Source organism: Prionailurus bengalensis, chromosome D3 (assembly GCF_016509475.1).
Source record: "Prionailurus bengalensis isolate Pbe53 chromosome D3, Fcat_Pben_1.1_paternal_pri, whole genome shotgun sequence".
NCBI lineage: Eukaryota > Metazoa > Chordata > Mammalia > Carnivora > Felidae > Prionailurus > Prionailurus bengalensis.
Genome location: NC_057356.1, coordinates 56,100,962 through 56,114,436, shown reverse-complemented (window position 1 = coordinate 56,114,436; position 13,475 = coordinate 56,100,962). Strand labels below are relative to the sequence as shown.

At 39.4% G+C, this 13,475-nt stretch overlaps 1 protein-coding gene across 25 annotated transcripts in view; it reads right to left on the bottom strand.

Moving 5' to 3' along the window:
* The window catches only part of DTNA (dystrobrevin alpha), a 259,746-nt gene that overhangs the window by 90,132 nt on the left and 156,139 nt on the right, over positions 1-13,475 (bottom strand). For all 25 annotated transcript variants that reach the window (XR_006293973.1, XM_043558574.1, XM_043558573.1 and 22 more), the window contains exon 5: positions 7,105-7,318. Coding sequence is in view for 24 of the 25 variants with exons in the window: in XM_043558574.1 (XP_043414509.1) it covers positions 7,105-7,318 (214 nt within the window). In the remaining variant the exon portion in view is untranslated. The remainder of the gene's footprint in view (positions 1-7,104; positions 7,319-13,475) is intronic.

Genomic DNA, 13,475 nt, shown 5'->3' with positions numbered 1-13,475 from the left:
TCTGAAAACTTCCAAATTTTCCTAAGAGGTAACCAATCAAAATGGAAACAAGAGGGGCGCCTGGGTGGCTCAGTTATTTAAGCATCTGACTCTTGTTTTCAGCTCAGGTCATGATCTCACAGTTCATGAGATTGAGCTCCATGTTGGGGTCTGTGCTGGCAGGATGGAGCCTGCTTGGGATTCTCTCTCTCTCTCTCTCTCTCTCTCTCTCTCTCTCTCTCTGTCTCTCTCACCCTCCTACCCTCCCCCCTTCAAAATAAATAAATAAACATTTTAAAAATATTAAAAAATGGAAATAAGAAAACACCCTTTAGTTAAAATATATACAGAGATTTGTAGAGTGTCTGTCTTAAAAACATACATTACTTTAAGGTTTGACTCATTCATCATAGTAAAAAGTGAGTAACTATTACACTGGGCTTTTTTCATGACCTCAAAAAGAGAGAAACTGGTTTCTTTTAACTAAGAAGGTATTCGTTTTAGGGAAAGTTTGTCTGGGAGGGAAAATCTGCTTTTGACAAGAAGGAAAACCAACAAATAGATATTGATAGGTCTGAGATGCTAGGCTGAATTCAGAACAGAATGTAAATTTTCTCCAAGTTGCCAAGTGAGTTTCCTGTTTGAAATTAGAGAATCTCATGATAAATTTTAAGTCCTTGAAAGTGAGATTTGGATTCTGACTCTATTTGGAACAGGCTGATGGAATTATTTTTCTATTTGAGAGCACAGAAACCAGAAGCTCTTCTTTTACCAACATATTTCACAAAAACATTTGGTAAGCATTTTGATGAGCACAGAACTCAAATTTCTCTTTCTCGCACATTTTGGTAGCTTAATTAACTGAGAAAATTGTTTCCTCCTCTTTCTTCCAAAACATGCCTCTATCGTAACTCATTTCTTTATCTGGGAGTCATTTTGTTCATAGGGATCACTCATTTCATAACTCAACAATTATTTATTGACCATGTCTCACAGGTTGGGGATCTAAAGATGAATAAGGTATGGCTCCCACCCTCAGTTTGCTCATAGTTTATCGGAGAAAAAGAATCAAAACTCATTAATATTTTTTTTAGAGTTTATTTATTTTGAAAGAGAGAGAGAGACAGTGGGAGAGGGGCAAATAGAAAGAGAGAAGCCCAAGCAGGCTCCGTACTGTCAGTACAAAGCCCAGTGAGGGGCTTGAACTCATGAACTGTGAGACTGTGACCTGAGCTGAAGTCAGACACCTAACGACAGAGCTCTCAGGCACCCCGACACCGGTTAGTTTTAATACAGCATGTTTTTCAGAGGGTAGGGACCTCACCCCACTCATCTTTCATCCCCAGCCTATCATGGCACCCAGTGCAAAGCAAGCTCTTAATATACGTTAGTTAAGTTAATGGATGCACACGTGAAAAGGATTTTTTTTTCGATTTACCACTTAAGTTTTCTATTGAGAAATACTAAAATGCTTGAGAAAAGTCATGAAGATTGGCCTTACGGTCCATAATATTAGGTTGTGCAGTCATGTGACACCTTGAATTTGGAAGTAAGCACATACATAATTACTCTTATTTGGGGGATGATGAAGTTAACACGTGCACAGATAGAAATCCCTTAATTGGCTGTGGCATCTCTTTGGCCTTCCCATCATGTTAGCAAAACATTTGGGGAAAGAATTCGTCATAACACCTGGCCACGCGAGTTTGCCGGGAGTTTCTCCAGCATGGAAGGAGGCAATACTGTGGACATATCTCCTTTACCCCTATGAAACTCTTTTTGCCACTCACGCAAAGTATAAGTCTGACATAAAGGCAAGTGACATTAAGAATGTTCATTTTATCTACAATTGTGGAAATTCTTCAGAGAGAGTCTATTTTCGTGACAAGCAGGAACCTTGAAACAAAGTATTTTCTACTAGAACAAAATTTTAGCGATTAGAGGAGAATGTTCTGTGGAAGTCTTGAGTTTAAGACGTGGTACGAAAGAAAATCACCAAGCAAACACTAGGTGAAATATCTAGTTCTAGCCGTATAGACAATAAAAAGAAAAAAGAACATTTGGTTTTATAGACCTCGTCTCTTTTTCTTTTGCTCTCACACAACCACACAGCCTCAAATGTGAACCATCCATTTCACTGGTGCGCAGAGAAAGGGCTGTGTACTTTGTACTACATCTTGCATTAAACATCAAAATTATTTTTTAAACTCAAAAGGCAGACGGATTTGGGCAGAGTTCCAGAATATTTTATATCCACGAGTCTGAAATAGTGCTGTGGTACCTTTCATAGCATTGGAGGGGGTGTGTGGGGAAGCTCAGGAGTGGGAATGGATGTTCCAATGGCTCAGCAAGGTGCAATATGTCAAACAGGGGATTCTGTATTCTCTGTGAAAGACTATTATATGATAGATTTGGAATTCTGGATGGCTGTCATAAAACTGACTCTAAATCTACAATGTAATATGTGTTAAGTCCAAATATTTCCTTCACATACACTCTGTCAGACATGTCTGAGTACCACAAACTGGAAAGGTTAGGAATGTGGGCATCATAAAAATATCCTGTAAAAGCTGGGTAAGTTTGGGGGGAAAAGTACCTTAATTTCTCATTTAAAAATGTAATAGAAAGCATGAATACAGCTGAACTTACACTGATGCCTGAAACAAATGATTCTTCTTCCCCACTGACCTCACCCAGTGTGACACTGTATTACCTACACACTATGTAACCTCCACATGTCCCAGCCGTATCGCTTACTCAACCTGAAAAGTTATAATCCCTTAGTGCCCAACCAGTAGGACTGTGGGCAAACAATAAATGGTATTAGCTATTACCACAATGAGTAATATGATTACTAATTACATTAGTACATAATCACTATCAGTATATATAATTACTGATTACATTAGTACATTATTACTATCATTGGAGAACTGGCTTTAAGAATATAGCGTGACACCTGAGAAGAGGAACACCACCATTCTTTTTAATCTTTATCCTTGTCCTCCTATGAGATTTGCATGGCTGAATATATGTGAAAATAACATTTGCTAAAAACAAGGCCACTGTCACCTAATCTACCTTAGGAAGAACTTCCCTAAGAAAGAAGATCTAGTGAATTGAAATGAGATTAAGTCAACAGACTAAAGTTGTTGTTCATGTTTCCCAAGAAATGAAGAAGGGAGTACGAGAACTACAGGGAAGTCTTTTGTGAAAATAGGATACTCCCACACTAGTAGTCACAGCCATCTGTTTTCTTCTCTTGTGGAACAGAAGTAAAAATAGAGGGTATGAATCTAGGTGACAGAGCAAACCTGGACTCCCTAGTCTTGGTAATATATTAGAGATTAAGGAGGACTTAGTTTCAGAAAAAGAATGAAAAGAAATTAGTGTGTTGAGCTAAGAAAAGTCAATCTTTGATCTTCATTCATTCATTCATTCATTCGTTCGTAGATTCATTATGAGCTGGACATTGTCTCAGGTGCTGTGGATACAAAGAGTAAGCCATGGTCCCACTGTATAGTAGCTTGTGGGAGGCAGTCATATAAATAGGAAGACATGCACCATAAAAGAATAACAAAATCATTTGAAAGGAACAGTAGGACCTGGGGAAGAGGGGGGTCAACTCAGCCATGAGAGGTGAAGGGCTTCACAGGGGATCAGTTTGTGACCCCATCTCTTTGAAAGGTCAATATAGACTTTTAAGAAGTAGTGTCAAGGTCACGATTATACCTTTCAATAAAGCTGTTGAAAAAAATTATTGTCACCTTGTAACTTTCTGCCATGTTGTTTTTCTTTTGTTACTCTCAGTTTTCCTAAAAAATAATAGTTAACAGTGGGAAGAAAAGCTGCCTCCAGGTTGTTAGCAAATAAGGGAAAGAGGCAGGCTAATTCCTGGGGTGTGCAGAAGAAAAGAGATGAGATACAGAGACTGGCTCTGGCTGTTTTCTAATTCTTCACTCTCAGTCCCTCATCCCCGATTCTGACACCTTTCCCACCCTTCCCAGGTACACCTGTCATTTTCCTAGGGACTCTGGAGGAGACAGTGTCTGGGATGGAAAGGTCTGCTTAGAAGTTGATTGGTCATCGACCACTGGTTGACTCTTGCTAGGATACAGCCATTTTTAGGAGGAAAGTCAGAAAAAACATCTTCTAGACTCAAGGGACTGATATTCAGAGACAGAATGGCAAACATAAGCATAGTCTCTGGGCATGAATCCTAGCTCCTAACATTCGAGAAATCATCCTACATCTGTAGCAATGCCCTCTATCTTCTAAGAGGCTGAGTTGGTGGAGAAACCTTGCAACCAGGAAGCTAGCTGTGGTCTGCAGTGAGCATGTCTGGGGGAGGACTGAGACGCAGGTGTTTCTCTGGGGAGAGAAGGGAAAGAGTGATATTTTGGGGGAGGTATGGTTGCGAGAAGGCAAGTCTGGTTCTCAAGGATACAGGCAAGTGCAGTGGGCTTTGAACCTCATTTCAGGTTACCATATTCATGGAAGACTCCACCAGCTGGGTCTGGTGAATTTGAAGGCATTGCCAAAATAATGACCAAGTTTCTCTGAATGCAAGTTCTTATTTTCAGTCTTCATGAATTTAAATTGCTATACTGTCCTTCCTTCAAAAAAAATATACACATATATATAATCTCTTTAGAATGCAAGTTTAAATTTTTATTTTAGACTTTTTTTGGGTTTTTTTAAATGTTCATTCAAATTACAGCAAATGAGAAAATCTCCCAAATGTTTCAGTGATTCTATAAGAGCAACAGCATATCCTTGATGTACTAGGCTCATTCACGTCTACCAAAATGCAGAAGGCTCCCTTAAATGCTTGGGTTCTGTCGTGGGATAGGTGGTAGGAAGCAACATCATATTTCCATACTGGATCTCATTTGGAGAAACAGGAGTTTACTATTATAAGAAATTGAATTGAACATTCATTTTATTCTTAAGTTTCGCTTCTTACATTCACTTTTAAGTGAATATTTCCGGTTATAGTCTCTTTCCAGCTACTGATACTTCCTTATGGCTCACATCCCACATCGTCTAGATTTTCAAAAGCCATCAGATGGAAGTTTGAGAATCAGCAGAACTGCCTATACGCATTTGCAATGCCAAAACAGAGAAGGCAGAAGCATCTGTAGACTGGGGTCTCTATATGGATGTGTCTGTAAATCTGTAAAATGAGATTTCTCTATGTGGATGTTTTAAAAAATCTACTATAATGAGATTACTGAAAGTATACATCAGGGCGCTTTTTATCTGTAAGAAGAGTAAGAACCAAACAGATATTCCATGTGAACGTTCACGTTGACGGCTCCTGACCTTGGGATAGTCCTTAGGCTTAGCATTCATCAACCTTGAAATGATTATCAGTAGCTACTTAGAGAACATCTACAGCCCTATTTTTTAAAAGTGATCTTCCCAATATTTCTAAACAGAAGTGAAAAATCTAACTCTATTGTGTATTTCTCATGTTATGAGAAATACTGAGATATGATAGGTCATATAAAATATGAGACATGTATGTATTATAACTCTAACATATTTCACAAGGTCCTCCTTCCTTAATGTTAATCTGGCCCAGTTTCTATATTTAGGGAGTGGATACAAATTATTTTTTTATCTTTGATTCCTTATGAATCCTCCAGCAATACTCTAAGATCTGGCAAGAATTCTATTTCTCTTTTTACATTCTCCGTTGTTCCCCTTATAACAAATAAGCCCCCTGAAGACTAGTGGCAAGTCTGAAAGCTTCTGTGCTCTTGTCAAGGGGGGAGGATGGAAATGCCATTACAGAAATTCCATAGCCTGGCTCCATTCTGTCACCTGTCATGTGGAACCATAGCCTTCTCTACCTGCCTGCCACTTGGTTACCATAGTGATTAGGCCAAAGCAGTACATCAGTTCTGAAGTCCGCACAGGCTAAGCGTGGGATCTATCAAGCCGGACTGCTTGTTTCAGAACTGTTTATTTCAAGTCGAGAATTACTCAAAATTTAAACATCATGAGACAATACTCTACACAGGTCAAACCAAGCACGGATAATTCTGTTACCACTCTAGGTTGTAAAGTGACAGCTGGTAGCTTTCGTGAGCGGCATAATAACATTAGCCTGGCTGGAACATCTCCAGTGCCAGGCTTAGATATTCCCAAGCATTGGCCAGACAATGAGACTAAGCAAAATCTTTTGAGAGTCTTAAAATGTGATTGCTGAAAGGTCAAGTTAGCAATTTTCCGTTTTAATATTCAAAACCAGTAGTGAAAGTGGGGATGCTGATACCATATCTAGACTAAAGGCAATCAGCCAAAGACCTTTTGAAATCTTAGGCTGATAAAGTAATTCAGGGGAGTTTTTACACTTCACAAGGCTGCCACATATGCCTTGGAAAAGAAATCTTAGCTGAATACCTAAATCCCTACTCTGCCACTAACATGCTGAGAGACACTGGTCAAGGGACAGCCTCTTTGTGCTTCAGGTCCTTCATCTGTAAAATGAGAGATTTGGAAGAACAGTCTTTAATATTTCAGCCAGCTCTGAAATTCTCTCATTCTATGAGACAAAATTATAAGATAATGAGGCTGAGATTTAATTATCATGTGCGGAAGGCATTACATTGTTTTATGTGGCACATTATTGACTGATCCATTTAACGCCAGCCATGGCTCCTTTCACTAGGCTGATCAAGAAACCCTCTTCAATCTCTCTGCTTGCTCTAGGATCTTGTTATGACACCTCAGAAACACTGTCTTAGGCAATCTGCAAAGAAGAGAGTTGAAAACATCCTTCCACTGCACGCTTCATTAAACTGCTCCACAGGCATGCCGTCGCGCGACACTTTCAAGCATCTGTAGCTTTTAGGAAGCATGGGATGAGTTAAACAAAGGTCAGCGTACAAAATAACAGTTGTCCTCAATTTCCTGTGGCACTTTTTTTTACTGTTTTCTTCCCCCATGGCATTTAAAATTTATGTTAAACACAGACAGGTTTTATTGAGATAAGTTTCTGATCAAGAAAAAGAGGCAGCCAGCTACTCTAGAAAATCATTTGGAAGAGACCAAGAAGGACAAGAGGAGGGAGAGACCAAACATGTAGAGAGGAACAGCTATTCAGAGGGAGCTTACGGATCAAAGGCTGCCAGCAGGAAGTTAAGCAGGAGGCTGATGGACTGTTCCACCTGGATTTGGTGAGTGGTTGGCATCCGTTTGTTGAGCTGGTAGAAAATGGTGGAAAGCACAGCCTCCAAGCGGGCCACACTGAGTTCTATGTTAGGGTCCAGGTTGTTCAGAGCATTTTCCCGCAACGCTTCTATGACGTTCCAAATGTCCACCAGGTGCACTACATACAATTAAAGCAGAGGGAACACATCAGCCCAAAATGCAGGGAACGGTAAACTCATTATTTTACACGTACTATTTTGTCCTATTTTGTCCTATTTTTGTCCTATTTTGTCAAGGCACCTCAAAGTCCTCAATATGAGTTCAACTCTTGTAGGGGTTGACATAAGCAAATGTACATAGACAGTGCATGATCTCAAAGACTTGATGTACCGTGTATAATACCAAGAAAATTATTTCCTGAAAACCACAGGAGATAGTTACTTCTAATCTTCAACGTGACCCTTGAAATGCAGCTACTATCTTTACGTTACATATGAGAAACTGAGGACCAGGGAAGTTAACTGACAAATGCAAGGGTCCAAGGCCAGTCAATGGCAAAACTGCTTTTCAAATCCACGTCTATCCACGTCATTTTCAAAAAACGCTGAAATAAAAACTGTTGACATACACCATCGTGTATGTGTAACTTCAAGGTATACAATATATTGATTTGATAGATTTATATATTGCAATGTGATTATCACCCTAGCATTAACTAACACATCATGTCCCAGAATTATAATTTCTTTTTTTGTGGTGAGAACATTTAAGATCTAGTTTCTTAGCAACTTTGAAGTGTATGGCACTTGTGATTAAAATTAACAAGTCTCTCTGGCTTTAAAGCATTTTCCCACTGTACACACCGACCCCTTGAAAGAAAGAGACACAAAATCAGCACTTAAATTCTAGCATTTGAAAAGATATCAAACCTGCATTTATTTAAAATATTTTAATTTATTTATATATTTTTCATAGTATAAGGTTTGAAATAAAAAAAGAGAAAGTTAAGGAAGGTGGGAAGACAGGCAGGGGAAAAAGGAAGAGTTATCAGCAGAATTAAGTCACGGATCACTTATTTAACCTGGTCAAGAACAGCTTCTTGGCTACACTATTGACTAACTCATAGAACTTAAGTCATGGTTACTTTCACTAGTGTCAAGAATTCCATTTCTATTTCTTCCCTGGTCATGCTCAAGCCTTGTTATAACACCCCAGAAAGCATTGCCAAAATCAGGACAGTGATCGTCTCCATCCCAAAGGTTTCCTCTGGTTCCTTTTAATCCAGCCCACTCCTCACCCCAGGCAACCACAGATATACTTTCCAAAATGGTTTTCCAGGATTCTAGATAGCTGGAATCATGCGGTACGTTTATTTTGTCTGGATCCTTCTACTTGGTATAATTACTTTGAGAGTCATCCACGTTGTTGCATGTATTAATAGTTTGTTCCGTAATATTGTTGAATAGCATTCTGTTCGTGGATAGATCACAATTTGGTTATCAACTCACCTGTTGATAGACACTTGAGTTGTTTCAGTTTGGGGTTATTATGAATAAGGTTGCTATGAACAGCCACGTACAAATGTTTGTATAGACATAAGCTCCATTTCTCTTGGTAAATACTTGGAAATGAAATGGGCTAGGTTGTATGGTTGGTATATGTTGAATGTTTGAGAAACTCCCCAGGTGTGTTCCGATATTGGTATTTCATATCTACATCAACAACGTATGAGAATTCCAGTGTCCCCACAACTTCGCCATATTTAAGGTTCACTTTTCATCATGCTTTTGCTCTTGAAACTAAGTATGTTGTCTTTCTCAATGAAATACACACTTAGGTTTCAGTTCCTAAAAAATGTGCACTCCACGTATGCGTTTCTACTTACTCGTTAAGTTTTAGTTTCCCACTTCTTTACTCATTTCTGACACTATATTAAAAAAACACTAACATGTATTGAACTTCTGGACTTGGGAGTCCAAATGAGCACTGGACTTGAAGTCCAAAGACCGAGGTCTAAATACGGCCCTTCTACTTCAAGTGCATGCCCTCATAGCCTTGAAGACATAGAGCTTCATTGTCCCCATCTACAGAGTGAGGACAGTGCTCCTTACATGGGAAAAATCATGAAGTCAAAAGTGGTAATGCCTGACACACAGGACAATATGTTGCACTTGAACAAAGGTACAATGTGAATCATGTAAAACTAAAAAAAAAAACCCAGAATAAAACAACTTTCCAGCATATCTCTTATTTGGGACAGAAGAATACAAATCACTTTCTAACTGAAATACTTACATATCTATTAGATTTGGATAAATTCAGACTTATGGGATTCCAAATTTATAACCTTCTCTGTATGTCCTACAAGGAAATTATTTGTATTTCTTAATGCTATTTATCCAATTTTTCAAGTCAGCATCCAAGGTACTTCCAGGTAGACGGCATCTATAAGTTTTTGTTTGTTTGTTTGTTTAATTAACTTCTTGAGGAATTAAATTAATTTCTGCAGGAACTGGGTTCCTATAATTATTCCCTTTATGTTTGATGTACAGATCCTCTGGATCTAGTCCTTGGGGATACGTCTGGGTGCAGGATGCAAAGATGTTGTTCCTGCCTCAAGGAACTAACAGGTGGGGATTTGGACATGACTCACAATTACACAGATAATCAGAAATGATGACCTGTTGTGGTGGACAGGGTGCTACCTACAAAATGGGATTATGAGATGGTCGTGAAGGGCCCAGAGGAATAAGATAAGGCTGGAGGAGTACTGTGGCTACGGCAAATCTTTTGGCCTTTACACTAAAAGTATGAAGACACAGGTGTTAAATAGAGTGACACGCTCAGAAATGCAGCTGAAAACTATCATTTCGGACAGTAAGGGCAGAAAGCAATGGAGGTGGACAGGCATGCACGGGAGAAGTGGCTGGAGCCTGTTACCGTCATCCCAGCAGAGATGACGGTCTTTTTGCATAGGGATGGCGGTACACAGAAAACTGTAATCATGCACACTATAATACTTATTTTCCAAGAGTGGCAAAAGACACAGATTTTGCAGTCACAAAGATTGAAGTTTCACCCCTGGCTCTACTAATAATTATAAAACTGTGGGCAAGTTACTCCTCCTCTATATACTTTACTGTTTCCTTTCTAGAAATGAGGAGAAAACCATCCATAGACCGTTATAGCGAGGAGAAAAGAGAAAATGTATACACAGGTGCTGGTCACAGAGCTTGGCACATAGGTGCTCAACAAATGATAACTACTAGTGTTAAGATAATTAAACACCTTCTCATCTATAGCCATGCTACGCCATTATCAACTTACAAGGTCTGTGAATCCAAACCCAACTTTCAGCCCAGTGCCCCCAAATTCGATAAGTTAATTAACATGTAATTTTGAGCATATATCATGTTGGCCATACAAAAGAAGGCCAAACTACATCTCAGCCCCAAAGACAGATAATATTTAGTTTAACTGTCGTTATGTTCTCAGTTAGTGGAGTTTGAATCGGTTTTACCGTGTTTGATAATTAGAGACCTGGTGAGGAAGGCCCTCTTTCATAAAGACTTATCAGAAATTTTATTCCATTGGTAACTGCTTTGGGAGGTGCAGATTACAGTGCAGAATAGTGCAGGTTCCTGGACGGTAGGTTGGGTTTCGACGGGCTTTTCCTATCGACTATCCATGTGACCTTGAGCAAATCACTTAATGTCCTTAAGTTTCAGTTTCCACATCTGTAAGATGGGGACAACAAGAGTTGCTCCACTGCAGGGTTATTGGGGGGATCAAATGAGACAATCCATAGAAAGCACTTAACTCAGTGCTCAGTGCATAGAAGTATTTAATACCTATTAATTATTATTAAAAGGTATCCCAAGCCTTCTGCTTAGTGCTTAAGTAGGAGCACTAAGAAATGTGCTAAGTTTAGAGTCATAAGGAAGCTATTAGGAAGTCTGTTTTAAAAGTCTGACAGTTGTATAAAGATGTTTACTCTTGAGCCATCAAAATCACTTTGGAAAATGGACATTTAGGTTTTGCAGTGATGACTGAATACCACTAGATGGCACTGTGCACACTTTGCTAAATAGCCATCAAGCTTTAACTGTCCGTCATAGAGCACCTGCTATTAGGCACAGACGAGACCAAGTAGGGTTTCCTCATCTATAAAACTGCATCCATTTTATACTAATATACTAGATAAGGCAACAGTTTGTATAATAAAATTATTTGGTTAACATTAACCATATCAAAAATAAACGTGTTCTTTTTTTTTTTTTTTTTTTTTTTTTTTTAATTTTTTTTTTTTTTTTTTCAACGTTTTTATTTATTTTTTGGGACAGAGAGAGACAGAGCATGAACGGGCGAGGGGCAGAGAGAGAGGGAGACACAGAATCGGAAACAGGCTCCAGGCTCCGAGCCATCAGCCCAGAGCCTGATGCGGGGCTCGAACTCACGGACCGCGAGATCGTGACCTGGCTGAAGTCGGACGCTTAACCGACTGCGCCACCCAGGCGCCCCAAAAATAAACGTGTTCTTAACGGTAGTGTTTAGTACTTCATAGAATCTTACAAATAATATTAATGTTAATTTTGGACATTATTAATACCTAAAAGTTTGTATTCATAAATAAATGGAAATATACAAAGCTTCAGCAGTTTGTTTTAAATTCAGGCAACTTAAGTAGAAAAGGGCTTGGTCAGAGGCAGGGGTGTGGGGGGAAGTGTTTGTATGTGGCTAGAGAGGAGTTTGCTATTCTCAAGTGATGTTTCTTATCTGTTTGCCGATGTTACACTATTTTTTTTTTTTAGGAAATGAACTTTTTTTAAACACTTATTTATTTTTTGAGAGACAGAGAGCATAAGCAGGGGAGGGGCAGAGAGAGAGAGGGAGTCACAGAATCTGAAGCAGGCTCCAGGCTCTGAGCGGTCAGCACAGAGCCCAATGCAGGGCTCGAACTCACTAGCCGTGAGATCATGACCTGAGCTGAAGTTGGAGGCCTAACTGACCGAGCCACCCAGGCGCCCCAGAAATGAACTCTTTAGCTCACTGTTAGCAATGACTTAAATCCAAGTATCTCTGGGCAAAGTGCAAAAATACCAAACTCATTTATATCTAGGTAGAAATGACTGATGTCATAAACTTTATTAGAAGTAGGAGAATCATATAAATAGGGTAAAAGATGGAAGAGAGGGTACAGAAAGGGTAGAAATATAAAAAAAAAACAACTCTAGGATGTAGTCTGTTTCATTATTTAGTCCAGGGCTGGCCTTACCTGGACCACATCATAGAGACTGGGTCCAGGTCAGTGAATCTAAGCACGACACCTTTTTTTTTTAAAGCATGTAGCGATCTCAAAATTCCCAAGCCCACATTATACCACTTACTGATTTCAAAATTTAGGAAGGTGGGAAAAGCGTTTCCTAAAGCTCTCCAGGTGATTCTGATAATCACAGATTTAGAAACCTTTAGGCGGCATTCAAAGGGCTTCCAGCTGGGGAAGGTCAACAAACAATCATAGCGACTTAACTCTGGTCCTTTTGGTGTAGTGGCTTTCAACAATGGCTGCACACTGGAATCACCTACAAGGTTGTAAAATAGCTCCCTGGTGCTGCCTCAGCTGGTCCAGGACCATACTTAGAGTCACAAGGCATTAGGCTTATTAGAAATGCAGAATCTTAGGCTCCCACCCCAGAACCAGAAACTGCATTTTAACATCCCCAGGCAGTTTAAGTATGACAGGCATGCTGGCAGTCAGTGGTTCTCTGTCCTTTGGCATTAAGACAGCCTGCTATGTTCTCATAGGTTGTGAAGTGTGTTACAGGAGCTGATAACTATAAGTTAACTTATGCAGTTTAAGAATGATTTATGGGGTGCCTGGGTGGCTCAGTTACTTGAATGTCTGAGTCTTGATTTTGGCTCAGGTCATGATCCCAGGGTCGTGGGATAGAGTCCCATGTTGGGCACTGCGCTGAGCATGGAGCCTGCTTGGGATTCTCTCTCTCCGTCCACCCCTCTCCCTGGTTCACACACACACACACACACACACACAAACACTCTCTCTCTCTCTCTCTCTCCCTCTCTCTCTCTCTGTCTCTCTCAAAAAAGAATGATTTCTATAATCATGTATATATACATTGTTTTAGAGGGGTTGTGATTCACTTGTATAAGAAGGTCACTCATTGCATCATGATGTGCTTTCTTGCCTGGGAGAAAAGTAAATTGCAGTTACGCTGGGAATTGATATAACCTGTTGATATACCACTGGGGATATATATATATATATATATATATATATATATATATATATATACGTATATATATATATATATATA